This window comes from Dipodomys spectabilis, unplaced genomic scaffold, assembly GCF_019054845.1.
Source record: "Dipodomys spectabilis isolate Male_0828 unplaced genomic scaffold, ASM1905484v1 ptg000234l, whole genome shotgun sequence".
Lineage (NCBI taxonomy): Eukaryota > Metazoa > Chordata > Mammalia > Rodentia > Heteromyidae > Dipodomys > Dipodomys spectabilis.
This window is the reverse complement of record NW_024870911.1, coordinates 17,468,958-17,496,153: the sequence shown is the minus strand read 5'-3', so window position 1 is coordinate 17,496,153 and position 27,196 is coordinate 17,468,958. Positions and strand designations below refer to the sequence as shown.

General features: G+C 45.8%; 1 protein-coding gene across 3 annotated transcripts in view; it reads left to right on the top strand.

Annotated features, from left to right (window-relative positions):
• Rbms2 (RNA binding motif single stranded interacting protein 2) overlaps positions 1 to 27,196 on the top strand; it is a 51,037-nt gene that overhangs the window by 15,257 nt on the left and 8,584 nt on the right. For all 3 annotated transcript variants that reach the window (XM_042698809.1, XM_042698808.1, XM_042698806.1), the window contains 7 exons: positions 11,451 to 11,617; positions 17,712 to 17,770; positions 19,087 to 19,178; positions 21,014 to 21,171; positions 25,771 to 25,850; positions 25,958 to 26,067; positions 26,326 to 26,372. In XM_042698809.1, the coding sequence (XP_042554743.1) occupies positions 11,475 to 11,617; positions 17,712 to 17,770; positions 19,087 to 19,178; positions 21,014 to 21,171; positions 25,771 to 25,850; positions 25,958 to 26,067; positions 26,326 to 26,372 (689 nt within the window). In that variant the 5' untranslated portion in view covers positions 11,451 to 11,474. The remainder of the gene's footprint in view (positions 1 to 11,450; positions 11,618 to 17,711; positions 17,771 to 19,086; positions 19,179 to 21,013; positions 21,172 to 25,770; positions 25,851 to 25,957; positions 26,068 to 26,325; positions 26,373 to 27,196) is intronic.

Here is a 27,196-nt window from a genome sequence, read left to right as displayed (position 1 = left end):
ATTGAACCAGGGCCTGGTGCATGCCAAGCAAGGACTGGACTACTGATCTACCCATGGAACTATCTCCAGGTCAGCCCTTGTTGGGGCTTGTAGAGAGGCCCTCTAATTTATCTGTGCATTTGAACTTCTGTCTCGCTGTAATTTATTCTTCCCATATAGACAAAGTAGTGTTTCCACCTAGATTTGGTAACTTTTCTAGTACTTAAATCATTCCCTGTCTACTATGTTGAGAATGAAAGCTTAGAAACACTTTAACTTTATAGCCTACAAGGTTCTGCCTGCTTCTTTAGGCCTTAGCATACTCCAGCTTCACTGCCTTTTATTCTGTTCTATTGGAAGTCCCCAATAAGATAAGAGTCTTGTGGACTTTCCTGCCCAGGCTGGCTTTGAACAGTGATTTTCAGATCTCAGCCTCCTGAGTAGCTAGAATTATAGGCGTGAGCCACCTGCGCCTGGCTTTGTATTTTGTTGTTTTTTTTATTTTTTATTTTTTTTTTTTTTGGGTCCAGTCGTGGGGCCTGAACTCTGGGCCTGGGCGCTGTCCCTTAGCTCTTCAGCTCAAGGCTAGCACTCTACCACTTGAGCCACAGTGCCACTTCCGGCTTTTTTTCTTTTTTGCTTATATGGTGCTGAGGAATCGAACCCAGGGCCTCTTGCATGCAAGGCAAGCACTCTACACTGAGCCACCTTCCCAGCCCTTGTTTTTTGTTTTTTAAATTGAGGCTAATTTGACAAAGTAACAAGGAAATCATAATCACATTGTAAAACTTGGAAAGAGAGATTAATGCTGAGAGTATAATAAAGCTTTGTAGAAATAGGTTAGGTTAGCCAGGTGTTGGTGGCTCATACCTGTAATCCTAGCTACTCAGGTGGCTGAGATCTGAGGATCACAATTTGAAGCTAGTCTGGGCAGGAAAATCCACAAGACTCTTATTTGCAATTAACCAGTAGTGGACCTGTGGCTCAAGTGGATGAGCACTAGCTTTGAGCACAAAAGCACAAGGACAATGCCCAGGTCCTGAGTTAAAGCCCCAGATCCTGCACCAGAAAGAAAGAAAGAGAAAGAAAGGAAAAGAAAAAAAATGAGCCTTATAGGTGGTGAAAGTCATTGGCTGTTCCACTTTAGAAAGAAAGCAAAGGACAGGATGTAGAGTTTGGGAGCCAAATGACCTGGGTCAAAAATAAGATTTTGCTCCAAGCCGGGCGCTGGTGGCTCACGCCTGTAATCCTAGCTACTCAGGAGGCTGAGATCTGAGGATCAAGGTTCAAAGCCAGCCCGGGCAGGAGAGACCTTGAGACTCCTATCTCTAATAAACCACCAGAAAACCGGAAGTGGCGCTGTAGCTCAAGTGGTAGAGCACTCGCCTTGAGCTGAAGAGCTGAGGGACAGCGCCCAAGCCCAGAGTTCAAGCCCCATGACCGACCAAAAAATAAATAAATAAATAAATAAATAAAAAAGATTTTGCTCCATACTAATTATATAAATTGGGAAAGCAGTTATTCCTTTGAAACTGTTTCCTCATCCACGTGAAATACTTTTCTCTTTACCTTGTGAGAATTACAGTGGGTCACAACATACCCCAATCTAAGGCCTGGGTAATGAGCTACCCAGCAAAGGTGAATTTCCCTCCCTTTGCCTGAGAAAAAAGAGTGAAATTGTCTGTCACTTGCCACATTCCTGAATTGACTTGTCTAGTGGTCTTCTTGATTTTAACGTCAGTAGTCTCTATCTGTCTGTCTCTTTCTCATAGCAGCCCTGGGGCTTGAACTCAGCTTGGACACTGTTTCTGAACTTTTCTGCTCAAGGCTAGGGTTCTACTACTTGAGTCACAGATCCACCCTGGCTTTTTGGTGGTTAATTGAAGATAATGTCTCACAGACTTTCCTGCCCAGGCTGACTTTGAATTGTGATCCTCATTCTCTTGAGTAGTAGCTAGGATTACAGCATGAGCCATGGGCACCCTGCCAGCAATCTCTTTTGAGAGGCTGGGTCAGGGATCTTTGTAGTTACTATGCGTTTTGATTATTGGTATGGTTTTGTGTCAGTGCTCTGTCTTTGAATTTTGTTTTCTGCCCTTTGGAGGCAAACCTTTTTGCATTTCTTCATAATACCTCTATATGGAGTACAAAGTGCAGTCAACAATTTAGTTAAATAGATTATTTTCTCCCTATGTGATCATAATTTAAATGGTTGTTGAATGCATTAATTTTTTTCTTTTTTTTTTTTTGGTAGTTTGTAGGGCTTGAACTCTGAGCCTGGGCGCTATCCCTGTGCTCTTCAGCTCAAGGCAAGCACTCTACCTTTTGAGCCACAGTACCACTTCCAGTTTTCTAGTGGCTTATTGGAGATGCGTCTCACAGACTTTTCTGCCCAGGCTGGCTTTGAACCTGGAGCCTCAGATCTCAGCCTCCTGAGTAGCTAGGATTACAGGTGTGAGCCACTGGCACCCATCTTGCATTAATGTTTATACTGCTATATATAAGATTCAACTTCAACAAATAAATTCCAGAAAAAAAGAAGGAAAAGCAAGAAAGAGAGAGATAAATGGGAAATCTAGTGATTAAAAAAGAGCAAATGGCTCACACCTTAATCCTACTTACTCAGGAGGCTGAGATCTGAGGATCTAGGTTCAAAGCCAGCCTGGACAGGAAAGTCTGTGAGACTCTTATCTCCAAAAACCACTAGAAAACCGAAGTGGCACTGTGGCTCAAGAGGTAGAGCACTGGCCTTGAGCTGAAGAGCTGAGGGACAGCGCCCAGGCCCAGTGTTCAAGCCCCTTGACTGACAAAAACAAAAACAAAAACAAAAAACAAAAAAACCACACACACACACACATACACACACAGAGTCACTTTGTAGTAAAGTCAAATAAAAACAGTGATTCCATCTTATCATCCTAAGATAATAAAGGTTTGCTGTTTACTATGTGATACCTGTTGTGGAAACAATGTATTCTTAGTTGGTTGTGGGCACTGACTGTGGAATTGCCTACTTAAGTTTCTGTATGATTTCCCAGGAACTGAATTGGCTTTCACCTCCTTTCTTTGGAGTCCTCGGTTGATAGAACTGGCTTTTTGCATTCCATTCTCACTGTGGCAACCCTCCTAACCTCCAGCTTCTGCCCTGTTCTCAAACTTAGTTGCAGGTAATGTTTGGAGGACTTAGTGACATGTTTGGAAGAAACATCTCAAATGGCTCCCCAAGGAGAATCTCCAGATCATTTCAAGTTTGTATTGGTTTGTGATGGTAGTCCTAAAAAAGAACTATGTTTGTGAAACATCATTTATTGATCTTGTTGTTACTTTTGTGTGAGTACTGGGACTTGAACTCAGAACCTCGCACTCAGCATTCACTCAGCTTTCTTGTTTATAGTTGATGCTCTACCACTCGAGCCACACCTCCAGTCCAGATTTTTGCAGAATTTTCTGCTCAGACTGGCTTTGAATTTATTTATTTTATTTATTTATTTATTTTTGCTGGTCTTGGGGCCTGAGCTCTGGGCCTGGGCGCTGTCCCTCAGCTCTTCAACTCAAGGCTAGTGCTCTACCACTTGAGCCACAGCGCCACTTCCAGCTTTTTCTGCTTATGTGGTGCTGAGGAATGGAACCCAGGGCCTCATGCATGCAAGGCAAGCACTCTACCACTGAGCCACCTTCCCAGCCCCTCAAACTGGCTTTGAATTTAAATTCTCCTACTCTTAGCCTCCTGAGTAGTTGGGATACACCACTGGTTCCCAACCAAAATCCCTGGTCTCTTCTAAGAAGTTATTAAGGTTTTAGGTGAATGCATATATTCTCTGATTGATATCAGGAATTGCCATTCTGACAGACATTTACAAATTGGTGGCATTGTTGATGGTTTCTGAGCATGGTTACAAAGCATGGGTTCGTGTTTTCTAAAAATACAATGGCAAGCTGGGCACTGGTGGCTCACACCTGTAATTCTAGTTACTCAGAAGGCTGAGATCTTAGGATCACAGTTCAAAGCCAGCCCAGGGAAGAAAGTCTGTGAGACTCTTATCTCCAATAAAATAACAGAAAACAAAAAGTGGCGTTGTGGCTCAAGTGGTAGAGCGCTCGCCTTGAGCTGAAGAGCTCAGGGACAGCACCCAGGCCCAGAGATCAAGCCCCCCAACTGACCCCCAAAAACAAAACAAAACAAAAATAATAGCAGAAGGGCTATGCTTACTTGCCTATCTGTGATTGATACTTGGGGCTGTTGCTCTGTTTAGCCATAGCAGGATCAGTTTGGGTTTGGGTTTTGTGATGTCAGGCATACAACCCAGTGTGTTTCCGTTGCATGATTAATATTCCATTGTATGGTGCGTTCTTAAAGTTACTCATTCTATCACTGATGTTCCTCACAGCCCCACAGCAGTCTCACATAAGCTTTTCCTCTCACTTCTCCTCTGATTCATAGTTTCATTTCCTTTGTGTTCAGTGTTTTACTCTGAGTAGACATGACCTATTTCCAGGAACTTAGAACTGTTCTTTGCCAGAAGGAAATAAAACAAAAGATGGAGTCATTCAAAGGGCCTATTTATATGTGACTTAGCTATCAACCTGAGTTTGGATTCTGTCAGTATTTATGGATTTAAAAAAACAACAACAACAACTTGGTTCTGCTTAACAAAACCCAGAGGGATAGAATAGAGGGAGTGCTGGAAAATGGGAGTACCCGTCCCCACGTTTTCAAATAACATTAACTTCTCCTCCCAGAAGCGGTTGGAGGAAGGAAATCCCATTTGCAGCAGGATTCATGGCACTGTTGTAGCTATATAGATCTGTGACAGAATCCTGCAGTGAACTGAGCCGTAGAGACTTTTACAGTGATGAGGATTTTTATCCAATCATGAAGAAAGCAGTTTCACTGAGAACTTCTGGCACAAATTCTCTTTAATGTGAGTCTGTATGGTAGAATGGTTGGTTCTCACTCAGAGTTCTAAAAGGAAACACATTAGCCAGATGCTGGTGGTTCACACCTGTAATCCTAGCTACTCAGGAGGCTAAGATCTGAGGATCCTGGTTTTGAGCCAGTCTGGGCAGAAAAGTCTGTGAGATGCTTATCTTTAATTGACCACCAAAAAGCCAGAAGTGAGCTGGGTACCAGCCTGTAATCCTAGCTACTCAGGAAGCTGAGATCTGAGAATCACAGTTCAAAGCCCAGCCTGGTCAGAAAAGTCTGTGAGACTTTTTTTTTTTTTGTCAGTCATGGGGCTTGAACTCTGGGCCTGGGCATTGTTCCTCAGCTCTTCAGCTTATGGCTAGTAAGCTTTACCACTGTCCTAATATGCTTCAGTACTTTCTTCCTTTGTATGGCTCAGTAATATTCCATTGAATGGATATGTTACATTTAAGTTATTCACCCATCAGCTGATGGACATTTATATTAGTCTTTTTTTTTTTTTCAGTACTGGGGTTTAAACTCAGGCCAGCTGTGAACTTCCTAGCCAGGTGCTCTATCACTTGAGCCATGCCCACAGTTCTTTTGTGCTTTTCTTTTCTTTTTTTTTTTTTTTTTGGGGTCTGGTTGTGGGGCCTGAACTCTGGGCCTGGGCGCTGTCCCTCAGCTCTTCAGCTCAAGGCTAGCGCTCTACCACTTGAACCACAGCGCCACTTCTGGCATTTTTTTTCTTTTTGCTTATGTGGTGCTGGGGAATCGAACCCAGGGCCTCATGCATGCAAGGCAAGCGCTCACCACTGAGCCACCTTCCCAGCCCCTTTGCTTTTATTTTCTAGACAGGGTTTTACACTTTTTACTCAGGGACAGCCCTATACTATAATCCTTCTACCTATATTTCCCATATGGCTGTGATTATAGATGTGAGCCATCATGCTCAGATTGTTTGTTCAAGGCCTAGTCTGATCTTAAACTGCAATTTTTATTTCCTTTATTTTCCCCAGTCACCAGTAGCAATAGGTTTCATTGTTCTGTTTTCAAACATACCGATAAACCATTTCAGCTACATTTTTCCTCATTCACTCTCCATTCGCCCTCTCTCTTTGCACTGGTACCTGATTTATTTTTCTTTTTTTTTTTCTTTGTTCCAGTACTAGGGCTTGAACTCAGGGCTGGGCACTGTCCCTTAGCTTTTTTTCACAAGGTGAGTGCTCTACCACTTGAGCCACAGCCTTATTTCCTACTTTTTCTTTTTTTTTTTTTTCTTTTTGCCAGTCATGGGCCTTGAACTCTGGGCCTGGGTGCTGTCCTTCAGCTCTTCAGCTCAAGGCTAGCACTCTACCACTTGAGCCACAGCACCACTTCTAGCTTTTTTCTGCTTATGTGGTGCTGAGGAATCGAACCCAGGGCCTCATGCATGCAAGGCAAGCACTCTACCACTGAGCTACCTTTCCAGCCCCTACTTCCTACTTTTTCTGAGTAGTTTGTTTTTTGTTGGTCGTGGGGCTTGAACTCTGGGCCTGGGCGCTGTCCCTCAGCTCTTCAGCTTAAGGTGAGCACTCTACCACTTGAGCTACAGCGCCACTTCCAGTTTTCTGGTGGTTTATTGGAGATAAGAGTTTCACAGACTTTCTTGCCCAGGCTGGCTTTAAACTGAGATCCTCAAATCTCTGCCTCCTGAGTAGCTAGGATTACAGGCGTGAGCCACAGGCACCCAGCTGAGTAGTTTATTGTAGATAAGTCTCTTGCACTTTCTTGCCCAGGTTGGCTTCAAACCAAGATCTTCAGATCTCACTCTTTGGAATAGGATTACAGGTGTGAGCCACAGGTGTGGTTCTTTCTCTCTCTTTTTAAAATTTCAAAGTGTGTATTAATGGTACTAAGGGGTTTCGCCATCTATAATGTGTGTGTGTATGTATAAATACCAGTTGTATACATGGTAGCAAACCTATAGTTTTCATGTTCTTTCTTTCTTCAGTAACCCTTGTATTCTTGTTTCAACAGTCCTGGCATTATAATACTTATAGAAATATTCTATCTTCGGAGCTGGGAAGTTGGCTCAGTGGTAGAGCACTTGCCTTGCATGCCTGAGGCCCTGGGTTTGATTCCTCAGCACCACATAAGCAAAAAGAAAAAAGCTGGAAGTGGCGCTGTGGCTCAGGTGGTAGATAACTAGCCTTGAGCTGAAGAGCTGAGGGACAGCACCCAGGCCCAGAGTTCAGGCCCCACAACCGGACCTAAAAAAAAAAAAAAAAAAAAAAAAGAAATATTCTATCTTCATTCCCGGCATGGTGGCTCATGCTTATAATCCTAGCTACTTAGGAGACAGAGCTAAGAAAAAAGAAAGGAAAGGAAGGAAAGAGAATGGAGGGGAGGGCTGGGATCAGCTCAGTGGTCGAGCGCTTGCCTTGCATGCATGAGGCCCTGGGTTCGATTCCTCAGCGCCACATAAGCAGGAAAAAAAAGCTGGAAGTGGCATTGTGGCTCAAGTGGTAGAGTGCTAGCCTTGAGCTGAAGAGCTGAGGGACAGCACCAAGGCTTAGAGTTCAAGTCCCATGACCAGACCCCCCCCCAAAAAAAAAAGGGAGGGGAGGGGATAGGGAGGGGAGAGAATCAAAGGGACATTCTCTTACCATGGAGAAGGGGTGGAGGAGTTCCCAGTCTCCACTTGGAGAGCAGAGCACATGGCTTGGGTCTGGATTTGCTGATTCTCTTTTTGCTGCTGGCATCATGAATTGTCATCACCACCCCAGGCCTAGAGTCACATGCTTGGGAGAAGCAGCTCTGTTTGCTCAAGTAGAGAGAAGTAATAGTAACTCCTGAAAGATGAGTAAGGTCATATCTTATTGAGTAATCTGTATATTGTGAACTCAGGAAGCAAGATTAGAATGTAGGTCACAGTCGTCTTGATTATAATGTAAGTAAAAGGTGCACTCATATGAGAGAGGTGAGAACAAACTGGCACAAACCTCATAGGTGTTTTTTGTGGGTTTTTTGTTGTTGTTTTGTTTTGTGCCAGTACTAGGGCCTGAACGGAGGACCTTGTGCTCTTGTTCAGCTTTTTTATTCAAGGCTGGCACTCAACCACTTGAACCACAGCTCCACTTCCTGACTTGCAGCTTTGTTGCTGATTAATTGGAGTAAAAGAGTCTGTTAAGGCTGGGTACCAGTGGCTCACAGTTGTAATCCTAGCTACTCAGTAGACTAAGATCTGAGGATCTCAGTTTAAAGCCAGCCCCTGGCAGGAAATTCTGTGAGACTCTTATCTCCAATTAACTACCAGGAAACCAGAAGTGGCACTATGGTTCAAAGAGGTAGAGCACTAGCCTTGAGCAAAAAGCTCAGGGACATCACCCAGGCCTGAGTTCAAGCCCCACGACTGACCAAAAAAACCAAAACTTATCAAACTTTTCTGCCTGGGTTGTCTTGAACCTCTGTCAACAGAACTCAGCCTCCTGAATAGCTAGGATTACAGGCATGAGTCACTAGCACCTGACTGGTAGGCTTTGATTATCACTGTAGATCTAGCAATTCAATAGAAATCTCAAGTGATTTTTTTTTCTTATGGCAGAATGGGGTTCCAACCACTAGTAAGAAGCATATTCCACATTAATCAAGATTTTGTTTATTTTTTTGTTTTTACCAGTCCTGGAGCTTGAACTCAGGGTCTGGGTATTGTCCCTAAGCTTCTTTTGCTCAAGGCCAGCACTCTACCACTTGAGCCACAGCAATACTTCTGACTGTTTCTGTCTATGTGGTACTGAGGAATCAAACCCAGGGATTCATTCATGCTAGGCTAGCACTCTATCATTAAAGCACATTCCCAGTCATGTTTCTTTTTTCTTTTGTTAACTACCCTAATTTTTACCATCACTCTCCCAAAAAAGAAAGGAAAAAAAATCTAGAGATGAAATTAGTATCGTGGGGGCTGGGAACGTGGCTCAGTGGTAGAGCATGAGGCCCTGGGTTCGATTCCTCAGCACCACATAAGCAAAAAGAAAAAAGCCGCTGTGGCGCAAGTGGTAGAGTGCTAGGCTTGAGCTGAAGAGCAGAGGGACAGTGCCCAGGCCCAGAGTTCAGGCACCACAACTGGACCCCCCCCCCCAAAAAAAAGAAATTAGTATCATGCTTTATGCTTTGAATGCCAAGGAATACCTGGAGCATGAATGTGATATAATAACAAAATGCCGGGGGCAGGGAAGTTGGCTCAGTGGTAGAGCGCTTGCCTTGCATGCCTGAGGCCCTGGGTTCCATTCCTCAGCACCACATAAACAAAAAGAAAAAAGCCGGAAGTGGCGCTGTGGCTCAAGTGGTAGAGTGCTAGCCTTGAGCTGAAGAGCTGAGGGACAGTGCCCAGGCCCAGAGTTCAGGCCCCACGACTGGACCCAAAAAAAAAAAAAAAGAATAACAAAATGCCCTCCTACACGAAGGGATGCAAATTTAGGTAGAGTATTAGTAATCAAATATAAAAGAAAAGAAAACATTAGCCGGGCACTGGTAGCTCTTGCCTCTAATCCTAGCTACTCAGACTGAGATCTGAGGATCAAAGTTTAAAGCCACTCTGGGCAGGAAAGTCTGTGACACTATTACTCCAATTAAGCACCAAAAATGGCTGGAAGTGGAGCTGTGGCTCAAGTGGTAGAGCACTAGCCTTGAGCACACAAGTTGAAAGACAGCATTCAGGCCCTGGGTTCAACCCCTGTGACTGACAAAACAAAATAAAACAAAACAAAAAAGCAAAAAACAGCCAGGTGTTGGTGTCTCGGGCCTGTAATCCTAGCTACTCAGGAGGCTGAGATCTGAGGATCACAGTTCAAAGTCAGCCTGGGCAGGAAACTCCGAGTGACTCTTATCTCTAATAAACCACTCAGAAACAGGAAGTGGTGCTGTGTGGCTCAAGTGGTAGAGCACTCACCTTGACCTGAAGAGCTGAGAGACAGCGCCCAGGCCCAGAGTTCAAGACCCACGACCAACAACAACAACAAAAAGAAGAAAGAAACACTAAAACCTGATTACACCATAAGGATATAAACTGCTTTGATAAAAAATATCCATGTTTCAGACAGTCTGGCCTTTTATTGTTTTTTGTTTGTTTGGTATTGTCTGTGTTTCCTTCTTTCTTTGTTTCTCTCCTTGTTTCTTTGTTTCTTTCTTTCTTGTCACAGAAATTGAACTCAGGGCCTAGCAATGTCCCTAAACTTTTCTGCTCAAGGCTAGCTCACTACCACTTTGAGCCACAGCTCCACTTCTGGCTTTTGGGTAGTTAATTGGAGATAAGAGTCTCATGAACTTTCCTGCCCAGGCTGTTTTTGAATCATGATTCTCAGAACTCAGCCTCAGTAGCTAGGATTAGATATGAGCCACCAGCACCCAGCAGGACCTCATGCTCTTGCTTAGCTTTTTACTCAAGGCTGGTGCTCAACTAATTGAGCCACACCTCCACTTCTGATTTTTGCTGATTAATTGGAGATAAGAGTCTTAGATTTTTCTTTAAACCAGGATCCTCAGATCTCAGCCTTCTGAGTAGCCAGGATTACAGGCATGAGCCACTGGCACTCAGCTTTTATTTATTTATTTTAATGAATTTGGTAAAAATATATGTAGAATGAGACAAGAGTTGTAACATCTATTTTTTTGGGGGGGGATGGGGATCCGGTTGTGGGGCCTGAACTCTGGGCCTGGGCGCTGTCCCTCAGCTCTTCAGCTCAAGGCTAGCGCTCTACCACTTGAGCCACAGAGCCACTTCCGGCTTTTTTTTTTCTGCTTATGTGGTGCTGAGGAATCGAACCCAGGGCCTCAGGCATGCAAGGCAAGTACTCTACCATTGAGCCACCTTCTCAGCCCCTATTTTTTTTTTTTTTAACCAGTGCTGGGGCTTGAACTCTGGGCCTGGACACTGTCCCTGAACTTCCTTTATTCAAGGCTAGTACTCTACCACTCAAGCCACAGTGCCCCTTCTCGCTTTTTTGAGTTTATTGTTTATTGGAGATAACAGTCTCATGAATTTTCCTGCCCTCTCTGCCTCCTGATTAGCTAGTATTACAGGCGTGAGCCACTGGTGCCCAGCACCACCATGGACTTAAGAGTCAGACATTCAATTGTGTTCTGTAGCACCTGAGCTCTTCAGCTCAAGGCTGTGCTCTACCATGGGAACCACAGCACTACTTCTGGTTGTCTGGTGATTAATTGGAGCTAAGAGTCTCATGGACTCCTGCCCAGGCTGGCTTTGAACTGTGATCCTCAGATCTCAGCCTCCTGAGTAGCTAGGATTACAGGTATGAGCCACTGGCGCCTGGCAAGTTCCTTTTTTTCTAAACCGTTCACAAGTTTCTGTTAGCCTCATTATGCCTGGCAGATAGGTAAGACAGTTACATATTTTCTTCCTCTATGCCATAGGGATTCTTGTAGTTGTCTTTTTTCATTTCCTTATTTTCCTGTCGAGTCACTACTTTTAACACTTGGTGTCATCTTTTGCCAGGAGCTAGGCACTTCCCCCGTGTCTAGCCTCCAAATGTACAATCTCTGACCTTCTGTTCTCTGTCTCCTGCAGCCATATGTGTCATTGGCTCAGCAGATGGCACCTCCTAGTCCGAGCAACAGCACCCCTAACAGCAGCAGCGGGAATAACGGGAACGAGCAGTTGAGCAAAACCAACCTGTACATCCGGGGACTGCAGCCAGGCACTACGGATCAGGACCTTGTTCGATTGTGTCAGCCGTAAGTTTCAGGACACTCGCTTCCAGGGACAAACGCTCTGCTGAAAGCCTTTGTGCTGTGCTTACGACCCACAGATGCCATGAGATGCTTAGCCTATCCCCTTCAAAGAATTCGGAGCTGGGTGTGGCGCACCTGTTATTTCAGTACTTGGGAGGAAGAGGCAGGGAGATCATGAGTTTAAGGCTGGCTTGGGCTATGTAGCAAATTTGAAGCCAGCCTCAGGTATACAGTGAGATCTGCCTTATAAAGAAAAAAAAATTCTTTTTTTCTTTTGGGTCTGGTCGTGGGGCCTGAACTCTGGGCCTGGGCGCTGTCCTTCAGCTCTTCAGCTCAAGGCTAGCGCTCTACCACTTGAGCTACAGCGCCACTTCTGGCTTTTTTCTTTTTGCTTATGTGGTGCTGAGGAATGGAACCCAGGGCCTCAGGCATGCAAGGCAAGCGCTCTACCACTGAGCCACCTTCCCAGCCCTGAAAAAAAAAAAAAATTCTTGAAAGGGGCACCGGTGGCTCAAGCCCATAATCGTAGCTACTCAGGAGGTGAGATCTGAGGATGGAGGTTCAAAGCCAGTCCTAGCAGGAAAGTCTGAGACTCTTTTTGTTTTTTTTTTTTTGGTCATGGGGCTTGAACTCTGGGCCTGGGCACTGTCCTTCAGCTCAAGGTTAGTGCTCTACCACTTGAGCCACAGGGCCATTTCTGGTTTTCTAGTGGTTTATTGGAGATAAGAGTCTCACTGGACTTAAAGCCTTGGCTGGCTTTGAACCAAGACCCTCAGATCTCAGCCTCCTGAGTAGCTAAGATTACAGGCGCTTGGCCACTGGCGCTTGGCTTGTGACTCCTATCTCCAATTAACCTCCAGAAAACTAGAAGTGGTGATGTGGCTCAAAGTGATAGAGTGCTAGCCTTGAGCAAAAAGGAGCTCAGAGATAGCACCCAAGCCCAGAGTTCAAGTTCCAGGAATGGCAAACTCAATCAATCAATCTTGTTGTTGATATATATATTATTATATATACCATATATATACATATACTATATATACATGTATATGCATGTGTGTGTGTGTGCTAGTCCTGGGGCTTAAACTCAGGGCCTAGGTATTGTCCCTGAGCTTTTTTGCTCAAGGCTAACTAGCTCTACCACTTTGAACTCCAGCTCTTCCAGCTTTTTGGTGCTTAATTGAAAATAAGAGTCTTACTGAGTAGCTATGATGATAGATAGGCTTGAGCCACTGGTGCTCAGCACTTGTGGGTTTTTTGTTTTGCCTTTTTAAAGATGCTGGGGTTTGAACTCAGGGTCCTGTTCTTTCTCAGCTTGTGTCCACCACTTAAGCCATACCTCCAGCTTGACTTTTTTTTTTTTGGGGGGGGGGTCCGGTCATGGGGCCTGAACTCTGGGCCTGGGAGCTGTCCCTCAGCTCTTCAGTCCAAGGCTCTACCACTTGAGCCACAGCGCCACTTCTGGCTTTTTTCTTTTTGCTTATGTGGTGCTGAGGAATCGAACCCAGGGCCTCATGCATGCAAGGCAAGTGCTCTACCACTGAGCCACCTTCCCAGCCCCTCTAGCTTGGCTTTTTGCTGGTATATTAGACATAAGAGTTATATAGACTTCTCTGCCCATGCTGGATTTGAACCACAGTTCTTAGATCTCAGCCTCCCGAGTAGCTAGGATTCCAGGTGTGAGCCACCAGTGCCCAATCTTTACGGTTTTTGTTTTTTTGGAAGCCAGGATGAGCCTGGCCTTTGAACCTAGCATCTAACTTTTCCAGTATCCCCCCAAATTAATAACGCAAAGACTACAGTGCTTTCATCTTGAGCACAGGATGTTCATTTATTTCTATAAATAGTGATGAGATGAGAAGAAATGGAAATAGCCCACTTCTGGAGATGCTCCTGGTGAATGGACAGGTCCTCACAGTAGTGAGTAAAGAAGGTATAAGGAAAGGCTGTCCCTCTATCTGACTATGCAGACTCCAAGATAGTGATAATAAGCAGAGGACATGTATGTATATGTGTGTATATGCACACACATATGCACATGTACTCTCATGCACCAATTCTGGAGCTTGAACTCAGTACCTATGTGCTGTCCCTGAGCTTTTTTTTGAGTGAGACTAGTGCTCTATCATTTGAGCCACAGCTCCACTTCTGGCTTTTTGGTAACTATTTGGAGATAAGAGCTGGCTTTGAATCTGGATTCTCAAATCTCAGCCTTTTGAGTAGCAAGGATTACAAGTATGAGTCACTTGTGCCTGGCTCAGCTCAATTTCATTTGTCAGAAAAGCATGCATTTCAAATAATGTGTTTGTAGAAACCATTTGAGAAAGAAGTCTAGAATGGCATGAGGAAAGTAATAGGGAGAGGAAAGAAGTGAATTTTGGTTAAGTGAATAGTGCAAAGAGGTAGAAATAAGGACTGTGTACAGTTATCATCTATTATAACTTTGTGTGTATGTTGCATGCGTGCACACGTGCTTGTACATGAATGCACATATACATGCACATGCCTGTACTGGGCCTTGAATTCAATGCCTTGAGCTCTGACTTAGCTTTCTTGCTCAAGGCTGATGCTCTACCACTTGAGCCACAGCTCCACTTCCTGCTTTATTTGGCAGTAAATTGGAAATAAGTATCTCATAGACTTTCCTGATCAGGCTAGCTTCAAACCATAATCCTCAGATCTCAGCCTCCTGAGTAGGTAGGATTGATTACAGGCATGAGCCCCCCCGACCTCCTACCCCTCACACCAATCTTTGAATTCCTTACTATTTATTGCAATAAACATAAAATCTAACTAACTAAAAAAAATCTTGTCACTCCATAGGGTAGAGAAGAAACTCAGTTTGATTTCTTTGTTTTGAGACTTCTACCTTGTCCATCTGAAAGCCATGAAGGAATGGAGAAGGGGAAGGAAGGAAGGAAGGAAGGAAGGAAGGAAGGAAGGGAGGAAGGAAGGGAGGGAGGGAGGGAGGGAGGGAGGGAGGGAAGTAGGGAGGGAAGTAGGGAGGGAGGGAGGGAGGCCCAGAAACTGTCTGTGGAGGAGTAGGCTGGTAGCAGGGAGGCTGGTGGTGCATGTGAGCAGATGAGAGGAGGCAGGCTGGATGGCCAGCAGTGAGTTAAGCAGTCTAAGAAGGGTGTTATTTCCATGAGCAGAAGGACTTCCTGCCTTTGTCCCAGTAGTCTCTTCCGGGGCTGAAGTGGTAGTGTGGAGAGGAGGGGGGAGTAAATATTGTTGGCTCCTAAACTCTGGTGCACCGGAAGAAGAGGCGAGGTCTGGGCCTGGAGCTCCTGGTTCTCTTGGAGGGGTTGCTCCTTCCATGGAGGAAGCAGCAGTCACCCAGCTGTTGCCAGCTGCAGTGGAAATTCTGAGCTCCAAGTCTCAGGCTGCTAGACCACAGCAAGCTCCACCCTGGGGCCTTGACGGGGATAGCAGCATGCTCGTCCTCTGGCCTGCAGTCAGACTTCTCCTGAGTCCCTCCTCTTGCCTAAATTTGGGAAGGAATCCAAGAATGTAGGCCAGAAGGGCCAAGATCTCCACATCTACCCCACCCCCACCCCACCTCCTTTTCTTGTGCTCTTTTCCCAGCCGCTGGGCCTTTGCCTGGTTTATGCTGTCTAATCCTTTGGGTCACAGAAGCTCCACTAAAAAAGTCAGTGAGAGACTGCCAAGGAGTAAAAACAAATCAATCAGCCGAGGGCCTTGAGGGATAAGAGGAGAAGATGGGAGGGGGAAAAAATGCTTGTTTGGGTTCTCAGTCTCAAATTCAGTTCCTGCCAACAGTTTCCAGTTAGCTCTTGTACTTTTGACTTTGTTAGTGGTTTCTGCTCTGTCTCTTTAACATCTTCCCCCTCCCTTCTCCCTCCTGTTCCCACTCCCTTGCTGGAATGTGGAGACTTTTTTTCCTGGTGGAACACCTCTCATCTAACCCCTCACCCATGAGTCTCCACTACTCAAGTTTTTGGAGTACAGGCTGTGCTTGCATGAAAGCAGAATTTCCAAAAAGTTGAAAACCGTGACTCACAAATTTAGAGAGGACAGATGTCAGAGATTGTGGAGCACTGAGGCAACCAGCAAGATGAAAAACACAGGTTCAATCACTGAAGGAAAAATGTTGGAAGAAGATTGCAAATAGATACAGAAACTACTTCATGTCCACCAGCCTTTAGAATTGTGTGTATGTATGTCTGTGTGTGGTGTTCAGCCTGGACCCCCAGGGCCTTATAAAAACTGTAGAAGTGCTCTGCCACTGAACCAAGGCCTGGGATTAGTTTCTCCAATGGAGAGAAGCAATTTGCATTTGTGTTGAACAAAAATCTACAAGTCAACATGTATCTTTACCAAGTCTGAGTCTTAATGTGTAGTGAGTAGATAGTAATCAAATAAACATGAAGAAAATGAAATACAGTAAGCACACCTTACTCTTGAATGCATTACACACAATTTTGACCCAGTATAAATATAAGAAATAAAACTCAAAGCTGGGCACTGGTGGCTCACACCTGTAATCCTAACTACTCAGGAGGCTGAGACCTGAGGATCACAGTTCAAAGCCAGTCCTGGCAGGAAAGTCCTTGATACTCTTTTTTTTTTTTTTTGTCGGTCGTGGGGCTTGAACTCTGGGCCTGGGTACTGTCCCTCAGCTCTTCAGCTCAAGGCGAGCGCTCTACCACTTGAGCTACAGTGCCACTTCCGGTTTTCTGGTGGTTTATTGGAGATAGGAGTCTCACGGTTTCTCCTGCCCGGGCTGGCTTTGAACTGCAATCTTCAGATCTCAGCCTCCTGAGTAGCTAGGATTACAGGCGTGAGCCACCAGCGCCCGGCTCCTTGATACTCTTATCTCTAATTAACCACCAGAAAACCGGAAGTGGCACTGTGGCTCCAGTGGTAGAGTGCTGGCCTTGAGCAAAAAGAGCTGAGGGACAGTGCCCAGTCCCTGAGTTCAAGCCCTATGACCAACAAAAAAAAAAAAAAGTGTCACAGATGTATTCCTGACTAGGCTGGCTTTGAATCAGGATCCTCAGATTTCAGCCTCCTGAGCAGTAAGGATTGCAAGTGTGAGCCACCAGTACCAGCCCCAAAACAACTTTTAAATTCCCCAAGTAAATATCACATAGCTCAGGTAATGTGTAAAAACTTTCACTGGGTCCAACCTTGTGATCTACTTAGTGCTGCTCTGCTTTTAATTTTGTGAAAATCTGCATCCCCAAAAGGCTAATGGTGCCCCCGAAAGCAAGGTGAAAGTTAATTGCTTAATTTAAATGCTGGAGTGAAAATTGGAGAGTTGTGGAAAGGTGGCATCTCTTCAGCAGAAGGCAGGCAGCCTTCTGGGGAAAATGAAGCAAGCATCTGTGGTGCGGGACTGAAGGCTGCGTCCCAAGCAGATCCAACAGCCTTCATATTGGAGCCACACATGCCTTGATACTAAGAGTCTATTCTTGGAATGTTCTACCATGACACTGAAAAAATGTGCAGACCTTCTTTGGCCTTTTTCAGGCTTTAGATGATTATTTTGTCATTCACACTCATTCACACTCTTCTCTGGAAATTTCCTCACTGACACAACAGAGGTCTGCTAATCATCTAGGCATCCCTCCATCCAATCAAGTTGACAACCAAGATTATCCACCACACCATCCTTAATATAACTTTAATCAACCAAAGGTGACTACAAGAAATATAGTAACTAACGGCAGGCATTGATGGATCAGACCTGCAATCCTACCTATTTGGAAGACTGAAATCAGAAGTATCATGGTTGAAGGCCAGCCTGTGCCAAAAAGTTCTTGAAATCCCTTCTCAGCCTATAGCTTTGCACTGTGTCATGGCTGCCTGTAATCCCACACTACTTGGGAAGTAGAGCTTGTAAGGATCGAAGTACAAGGCCAGCCAGGCAAAAGAGCCATAGAGAGAGACTCCATCTGTGTGCCGGGAAGCAAGCTGGGGGCAGTGGTGTGCACCTGTGATTCCAGTCATTTACTTAGGGGAAGCCTAAAAATTGACTGCCTGTGAACAGACAGGCCCGGAATTCATCCAGATGGTTCATCTGCATTCTATCCTTAGTCTCTCCCCAAGATCATCCTTTTCCTTCTCCTTCTCTTAGATATGGCAAGATTGTGTCCACGAAGGCCATCCTGGACAAGACCACAAACAAGTGCAAAGGTGAGAGGATGCTGCTCTTGCTGATGGAACCACAGTGAGGGAGGACATCGCTGCCCTCTGTCCTTTGCTGCTGAGTCTGAGTACCTGGTGCCAGAGAGAAGGCTCTGAGGTTTCCAGGCTTAAAATACTAGTAGGTATTTAGATCCATTAGTGACCAGATGGCTTGAGCTGGAAATACTGTTGGAGTCCCAAGGCCAGAAGCCTCCCCAGAGTTGCTTAGTCTTTTGGGCTGGCTTTAGAACTCACACTTCCCAATAGTGTTGATGGAAGTGGTAGATGGGATGGAGATCCTTTCTACCTAGCAACATAAACACCTTTTGGTGGAAGTGGAAAGATGTCTCGCTAGGTGATGTTTTCCAAAGACACAGTTGCATGAGAGTTTCGAGCAGGTCTCAGGGAGGCTGGGAGGCCAAGAAAGAGCTGAGGTTCAGTGGGGAGCACTACTTCCAGCAGGCGTCTGGTCATCTGCCTGGAAAGGCTGCGTTCCTGGTGTGACTAGCACTTCTGGGGTGTAGATAGAAGAGATATCTAGGGTTCTTTTAATAGTATGGAGGTGGCTGGGGCTGTGGAGTATCAGAAAGCCTAGTAATCCTAATTACTCAGGAGGCTGAGATCTGAGGATCATAGTTCAAAGCCAGCTTGGGCAGAAAAGCCCTTGAGACTCTTACCTCTAATTAAACAGCAAAATGCAAGAAGTAGAGCTATGGCTCAAGTGGTAGAGCCCCAGCCTTGAATGGAAATAAGCCAAGTGGCCGGGCGCTGGTGGCTCACGCCTATAATCCTAACTACTCAGGAGGCTGAGATCTGAGGATCACGGTTCAAAGCCAGCCCAGGCAGGAGAGTCCATGAGACTCTTATCTCCAATAAACCACCAGAAAACCAGAGGTGGTACTCTAGCTCAAGTGGTAGAGCACTAGCCTTGAGCTGAAGAACTCAGGGACAGTGCCCAGGACCAGAGTTCAAACCCATGACTGACCAAAAAATAAATAAGTAAAAAGAAGACAAAGGAGGAGAAAAAGGAGGAGGATGAAGAAGAAGAGGAAGGTGGCCTAGTTCCTGAAACCTCAGATTTTTAGGGAGAAGGAAAAAGGCAAAGATACTACCAGAACTTCATTTGTTCCCTTGGAATTCGTAGCCAGAAGGAGGACCAAAGCTCAGAGTGGGAGGCATGCAGAGACAACCACTGAAACCTCCTAATTCTCTTTCTCCCTGTCACATCCCATACATGGATTCTAACTTTTCCTCTGTCTCCTGAAAAGCCTGGGCCTCCTACCTTGCTCACCCCTCCCCCTCCTTGTGCTGTTTCCCTGTTCCAGGCTATGGCTTTGTGGATTTTGACAGCCCTTCAGCAGCACAAAAGGCTGTAACCGCCCTGAAAGCCAGCGGTGTACAGGCCCAGATGGCAAAGGTAAGGTGCTACCTATGTCTGTCCCTCACCCCCCCACCCCAGGGACTGTGCCCAACACCCAGGCCCCAGGCCCAAGGCTGCTTCTACATGCACAAGCATATGAAATTGATAGGCCAGGGCTGTCTGCAGTGCTTTCTGACAACATCTAACCACAGATAGCCCGAACCAGGGGCCCCTGATCCCCAGGGCTGCTGGAGGAAGATGGCATGCAGTCTGTGGCTGTAGCTCTGTCCACAGTGTGTGTCCTTCTCATCTAGCAGGCAGGAGGCTTAGCCTCTGGCAGCTGCTCCTGCTGCCTCCACCCTGGCCCCACTTCCCTACCACACAGATGGTGATAGTTTTGCAACGTTCCCTGCACAAGCCAGTTGTGCAACTCAGAGATTCAGAACAATATTAGCCACCTCCCAACTCAGCCTCCTGCAGGGGCGGGGCCTGGGCTGGGGAGGGCGAAGCAGAGCGCTAGTTCCTCTTCACTTTTGTCTGCGCTGGCCTTTCCAGCCAGAGCACAGGAAAAGTAGAAGCTTCTCTTGCCCTTCTCCATTTAGATGGGATTGTTCCAGGTACTCTGAAAAAAGCTAATGAGGGCAGCCACCCTTTCTGTAACAATTTTAAAAAAAGGCAACCTTGAGGAGAAAGAAGAGGGCCTAAGGATGCTGTGATCACTGGAAGGAAGAGCACTGCTTCGATTCTTCCTTCTTTCCTTCCTTTTTTCTTTCTTTCCTTCCTTCTTTCCCTTTTCTCTCTTCCCTTTCTTCCTTCTTTTCTTTCCCATTCCCTTCCTTTCCCTTCCACTCTCTCTCCCTCCCTCCCTCCCTTCCTTCCTTCCTTCCTTCCTTCCTTCCTCTCTTCCTTCCTTCCTCCCTTGTCAGTCTTGGGGACTCGTATTCAGGGCCTGGGTGCTGTCTTTCAGAGTTTTTTTTGCTCAAGACTAGAACTCTACCACTTGGGCCACAATTCCACTTCTGGATTTCTGGTTGTTAATTGGCTTTAAACTTCAGTCCTCAGATCTCAGCTTTATGAGTACCTAAGATTATAGGTGTGAGCTACCAGACCCCAACTCAATTCTTAAAACTGAGGAGCTTCTGGGCTGGGAAGGTGGCTCAGTGGTAGAGTGCTTGCCTCACATGCATGAGGCCCTAGGTTCCATTCCTCAGCACCACATAAGCAGAAAAGACCAGAAGTGGCGCTGTGGCTCAAGTGGTAGAGCACTAGCCTTGAGCTGAAGAACTAAGGGACAGCGCCCAGGCCCAGAGTTCAGGCCTCACAACCAAATAATAAATAAATAAATAAATTGAGGAGCTTCTGCCCTTGTACACATTCTGCCCCTTCTAGAGTATAACCTTTGGCCACAGCTCTGATATTTAGAGGCTCAGAGTACCATCCAGGTGACCCACTGAGTTACACCTTTGGCCCTTTTTCTGTCCACTTCTCCCCTCTTCTTGCTTTCCTTCCATCAGTGACTGCACAGGCATTCCTGCCCAGAGGTTCTGTCATGACCAGAGGAGAGCAGGGAGATTACTCAGAACATCCCTGTCCTGGAGAGGGCAGTTGAAGGAGCCCAACTCTTAGGGACAGGCGGCTGGGGGAGAGGAGACCTGCTCTGCCTGGCTCTTAAAGGGATACCCAGATGCCATCAGGAACTTGTTCCATGGGATTGTACTAGAAATACTAAATCTCCTTTTTTTCTTCCTGGACTACTCAGTCTCCAGCTCATGGTGGTAGGACTGGATGCTACAAATTCTTAAGATTCGCTTCCTCCTGTCTCTATTTGAAATGTCATTGTGTAGAGGAAGATGAGAAATAGGAACTTCATTTTCTCACTTTTATTTCCATAGCAACAGGAACAGGACCCCACAAATTTATACATCTCAAACCTCCCACTGTCGATGGATGAGCAGGAGCTGGAGGGGATGTTGAAGCCCTTTGGCCAGGTTATCTCCACCCGAATCCTTCGAGATACCAGTGGGACCAGCAGAGGGGTTGGATTTGCCAGGTGAGGGATGTAAGAGTGAGAGATGGTAAAGTTAATAAAAAGGTCACTTAGGATGCCAGAAAACCTGTGTCTCTCCTCTCTATAAGATGCCAAATCAGTGGTCAGAAATACTCAACAGTAAGTGTTCATGTCATTTTTATTTTTGGCAGTATTGGTGTTTAAGCTCTAGGCCACCCATTAGGTAAGGCTTCTACCATTTGAGAGCCACACTCTCAGCCGTCTTTGCTTCAGTTATTATAATTATTTTTTCCTGGTTGTGGGGCTTGAACTCAGGGCCTGGGTACTGTTCCTGAGCCTTTTTGTTCCAGGCTAGCACTCTACTACTTTGAGCCACAGCGCAATTTCCAGTTTTCTGGTGGTTAATTGGAGATAAGAGTCTCATGGAGCTGTGTGCTGGTGGCTCACACCTGTAGTCCTAGCTACTCAGGAGGTTGAAATCTGAAGATCGAGGTTCAAAGCCACCCAAGGCAGGAATGTCTGTGAGACTTATCTCCAACTAACCACCGGAAAACCAGAAGTGGAAGTGGTGCTGTGGCTCAAGTGCTAGAGCGCTAGCCTTGAGCTGAATTGCTCAGGGACAGCAACCAGGCCCAGAGTTCAAGCCCCAGGACCAACAAAAAAGAATCTCATGGACTTTCCTGCCAGGGCTGGCTTCAAATAGAGATCCTTAGATCTCAGCCTCCTGAATAGCTAGGATTATAGTCATAAGCTTGGCTCCATAATTATTATTTTTATCAATCACTAGGGCTTGAAGTCAGGACCTGGATACTGTCCATTTGTTTTTGTTTTTACAGTCATGGACTTGAATTCAGGGCGTGGGTACTGTCCCTGAGCTCTTTGCTCAAGGCTAGTGATCTACTGCTTTGAGCTACAGCTCCACTTCCAGTTTTCTGTTGGTTAATTGGAGATAAGAGTCTGATGGACTTTCCTGCCCAGGATGGATTTGAACCATGTTCCTCAGATCTCTGCTTTCTGAGTTGCTAGGATTACAAGTGTGAGCCACCAGCACCCAGCTTACTTCAGTTATTTTTCAACCAGGATCTCAGGACTTTGCCTGGAATGGCCCAGACTGCAATTGTATTTATGCTTCCCAAGTAGTTGGAATGGCTTCGAATCACGATCTTTATATCTCAGTCCCGTGAGTAGCTAGGATTTCAGGCGTGAACCATCCTACTGATGCTTGGCTTTGGCCTTTGTTCCTTTGATCCAGACTCAGACCCAACCAGAATAAAATAAATACATATTTCTTTAGCTAAGTAATTTTTCCGTCTGTTACCTCATTTATTCTTTACAACCCTGTGAGGTAAATATTCTTTTTTTTTTTTTGGTTGTTGTTGTTGGTTGTGGGTCTTGAACTCTGGGCCTGGGCACTGTCCCTGAGCTCTTCAGCTCAAGGCCAGTGCTCTACCACTTGAGCCACTGCACCAATTCTGTTTTTTTGGTGGCAAATTGGAGATAAGAGTCTCACAGATGTTCCTGCCTGGGCTGGCTTTGAACCATGACCATGATCCTCAAATTTCAGCTTCCTGAGTAGCTAGGAATACAGGTGTGAGCCACAGGTGTATGTCAGTATTCTCTATTTTATGCATGAATACAGTGGTTTCCCTAGGGAAAAGCTATCTGTCTTAAGTCTCACAACAGGAGAACAGAGGCCTGATCCTTCTGGCTTGGAGGTCAGTAGAATGAAGTGGAAGGTCTGGTCCATCTTTTCAGGTCTGTTGGAAGACCTACGTTCTAGAACAGATTCTGTCACTAACTGCCCTAGTGATACCAGATTTTGGTTCTCAATCAAAATGAGTCATTTTCTTACCCTGTTTCCTAGAGTGGAGTGCTCCAAGTTGCCCTCTTCTGGGCTCGAATGTCATTGTTAAGGAGCTTCCACGATGTATAGTCCACAAAAGAATAATCTGCTTTTTATCGGGGGGGGGGGGGGGGGGGGGGGGCGGCGGGCACTAGGGCTTGAACTCAGGGCTGAGATGCTCTCCCTTAGCTTTTCATTCAAGTCTGATGCTCTGTCACTTGAGTCACAGCTCTACTTCCAACTTTTTGCTGGTTAACTGGAGATAAGAATCTCACAGGGGCTGGGAAGGTGGCTCAGTGGTAGAGCGCTTGCCTTGCATGCCTGAGGCCCTGGGTTCCATTCCTCAGCACCACATAAGCAGAAAAAAAAGAGCCGGAAGTGGCGCTGTGGCTCAAGTGGTAGAGCACTAGCCTTGAGCTGAAGAGCTGAGGGACAGCACCCAGGCCCAGAGTTCAGGCCCCACGACCGGACCCAAAAAAAAAAAAAAAAAAGAATCTCACAAACTTTTTTGCTCAAGTTGGCTTCAAACCTCAATCCTCAGATCTCAGCCTCCTGAGGGTAGCTAGGATTACAGGTGTATAGCCCCCAAATGCCCGGCTAATAATCTGCTTTTATCATAAGATTTTGTTTTGCTGGCACATTAACCCCAGCACTCAGGAGTCTAAGGCAGGAGGATTTCTGAGTTCAAGCAATACAATGAGTTCAAGGTTAGCCTGAGTTATAGTGAGATCCTGTCTCAAATAAAACAAAAAGTAGAGGCCTTGGGTTCCATCCTCCACACCATGTTTTTAAAAGTTTAATTTGAAAAGATATTCTGTAACTGGTGTGTGTGTGTGTGTGTGTGTGTGTGTGTCTGTGTGTCTGTGTGTGTCTGTGTGTGTGTGTCTGTGTCTGTTGTGGGGCCTAATCTCTGGGCCTGGGCGCTGTCCCTCAGCTCTTCAGCTCAAGGCTAGCGCTCTACCACTTGAGCCACCTTTCCAGCCCCTGTAAGTGTTTTTTGAAGTTTGAAAACTTTTAGACTAAGTGATTTGAGAATCCTGTTCTGTCTTCCACTGTCCTGTCTGGCAAGAACTTCCAGCGGACTAAGATTCTGGAAAGGAATAAGTCCTTCCCCAGAGGGATAAAGTAGCTAGGTAGCTCCACCTGCTGGCAGGCCTGGGTATAATCATACAAGAGTTCTAGACCACACATCACTTTTTTCTGCTCCCCTATTCCTTCCTTCCTTCCTTCCTTCCTTCCTTCCTTCCTTCCTTTTTTTGCTGGTCCTGGGACTTGAGCTCAGGAACTGGACACTGTCCCTTGGCTTTTTTTTTTGTTGGTCGTGGGTCTTGAACTCTGGACCTGGGCCCTGTCCCTGTGCTCTTCAGCTCAAGGCGAGTGCTTTACCACTTGAACCACAGTGCTACTTCCGGTTTTCTGGTGGTTAGTTGGAGATAAGAGTCTCACAGATGTTCCTTCCCTGGCTGGCTTTGAACCTCAATCCTCAAATCTCAGCCTCCTGAGTAGCTAGGATTACAGGCATGAGCCACCAGTGCCCAGCGATAATTTTTTTTAACATGTCATTGAACACTAATCTGAAGTGTTCCAATTGCATTGGAAGCAGATGATTGGAAACCATCTGACTTATAAAAAGGGATTTAGACCTCATCCTTCCATTCCTACTGTTGAGGGTTCTTTTTTTGTTTTTGTTTTCCGTCATGGAGCTTGAACTCAGAGCCTGGGCTGTCCCTGAGCATCTTTTTGCTTAAGGCTAGCACTCTACCTATTGAACCACAGCACTACTTCCAGGTTTTTCTGTTTATGTGGTACTGAGGAATCAAACCCAGGGCTTCATGCATGCTAGGCAAGCACTCTACCACTAAGATACATTCCCAGCCTCTGCTGTTGAGTTTTGCTGGGGTTTGAACTCAGGGCCTTGTTCAGCTAGTGCTCTATCATTTGATATATGCCTCCAGCCCAACTTTTTGCTTGTTATTTTGGAAACAGTTTTACAGACTTTTCTTCTCAGGCTAGCTAAGAACCACAATCCAGTGCCAGGCTTCTGCTATTGAGTTTTAGGATAGGGGAGAAGTTAGTTGAGAGGCATGATTGGGAAAGGTGACTGGGCCTTACTCATTAGGAATCCCGAGTCTTCATTCTGCACAGGAGGGGAAGAGTTTACAGGAAGCCAAGGCTCTGAAACACTGCTGCATACCTTTGAAAACAATATACATGGAGGTCACTGAAGGAGACCAAGCTAGGATTCCTAAGGTGTGGTTTTCTCTAGAAGATTCCATTTGAGGTCTTTTTTACATTTATGTCCCATACTGGAATGGCTCATATTTTTAGTGGTTATTGGCATTGAAAATATACCAAGATTTAATTAAAATATGAGCAAGTGAGCCAGACACTAGTGTCTCATGCCTGTAATCCTAGCAACTCAGGAAACTGAGATATGCAGATCACAGCCCAAGCAGGAAAATCTGTGACTCTTATCTGGCTAACCAACAAAAAACACCAGAAGCAAAGCCGTGACTCAAGTGATAAAGTGTTAGACTTGAGCGAAAAAAGTAAGGGGCAGCACCAAGGGCCTGAGTTTTAGGCCCAGTATACCTTGAAGACTTCCATTATTTCTTTGAGGATCCCCTACAGTAGCTTCCTGTGGAGACCTTCATTAGCTTGGGGATACCTACAAGATACCTTGAAACCTGTTTCTGGTCATCCATTCTGGAGAACGTGGGGACTGGGAACTTTGGGCTTTCTCTGACTTAGCACGGATCCTGGAGAAGCAAGAGCCTAACCCTTCTTGTGCTCCTTAGGATGGAGTCCACAGAGAAGTGTGAAGCCATCATCACCCACTTTAATGGAAAATATATTAAGACACCCCCTGGAGTGCCAGGTGAGGCGGGGAACCACGCTAAGAGCCGCAGGTGGCTCCTCCCAGTGGAGATTGTGGTGAGAGCAGCTTAGTGGTGACAGCTGTCTATCTGTTCTCTGTCTTGCCAGCACCATCTGATCCCTTGCTTTGCAAATTTGCTGATGGTGGACCAAAGAAACGACAGAACCAAGGAAAATTTGTGCAAAATGGACGGGCCTGGCCAAGGAATGGAGACATGGTAAGAGACCTTCCTCTGAGGAATCAGGACTGAGGACACCAGGAGTAGAATGACCCTGGCAAGCTGGAGAGCTATAGACATCCCTGAGAGGTGCTGGCCACATCATGCTTTGGTGTGTGCTAGGAACGTGGTTCTACAGCCTGCATCGTCAATGGAATTCAGGAGCAGCTGGAATGGGACGTGTTGGGACTTTGATTGGATGAACTGCATTCACTAGAACCTGGGCATTCTGGGATTGAACTGTTCTTTTCTTTATAGGGAGGTATGGCCTTGACCTATGACCCAACCACAGCGCTTCAAAATGGGTAAAACTTTTTCTCTCTCTTTTTGGTAGTAGGGTGGCTTGAATTCAGGCCTTTGTGTTTTCTAGGCAGGTGCTATAACACTTGAGTTTCCCTCTTTCTATATTGCTTATTTTATTTTAATGTTTTTGTATGCCAATACTAGAATTTGAACTCAGGGCCTCAAAAATCTTGCTTAGCTTTTTTCTGCTCACGGTTTGTGTTCTACCACTTGAGCCACCCCTTCACATGTAGCTTTTTATTGGCCAATTAGAGATAAAGGTCTCTTGGATTTGTCTGCCCTGGCTGGCTTTGAACCTCAGTCCTCAGATCTCAGCCTTCCTAGTAGGTAGGGCTACAACCATGAGCCATTGGCACCTGGCTTATATTAGTGAATTTTGGGGTGTGGGGGGTGTCCAGTGGGGCTTAAACTCAAGGCCTGGGCACTAGCTCTAACTCTTTTTGCTTAAGGCTTGAGCCCTACTACTTAGAGCCACAGCACCACTTCTGGTTTTCTGGTGGTTAATTAGAGATAAGAGTCTCATGGGTTTTCCTGCCCCAGCTGGCTTTGAACTCCAATCCTCAGATCTTAGCCTCCCTCCCCGAGTACCTAAGATCACATGTGTGAGCCACCAGTGCCCAGTTTATATTAGTGGTTTTTTTTTTTTTTTTTGGTCGGTCATGGGGCTTAACTCTGGGCTTGGGCGCTGCCCCTCAGCTCTTCAGCTCAAGGGGAGCACTCTACCACTTGAGCTACAGCACTACTTCCCACTTTCTAGTGGTTTATTGGAGATAGGAGTTTCACGGTCTTTCCTGCCTGGGCTGGCTTTGAACCTCGATCCTCAGAT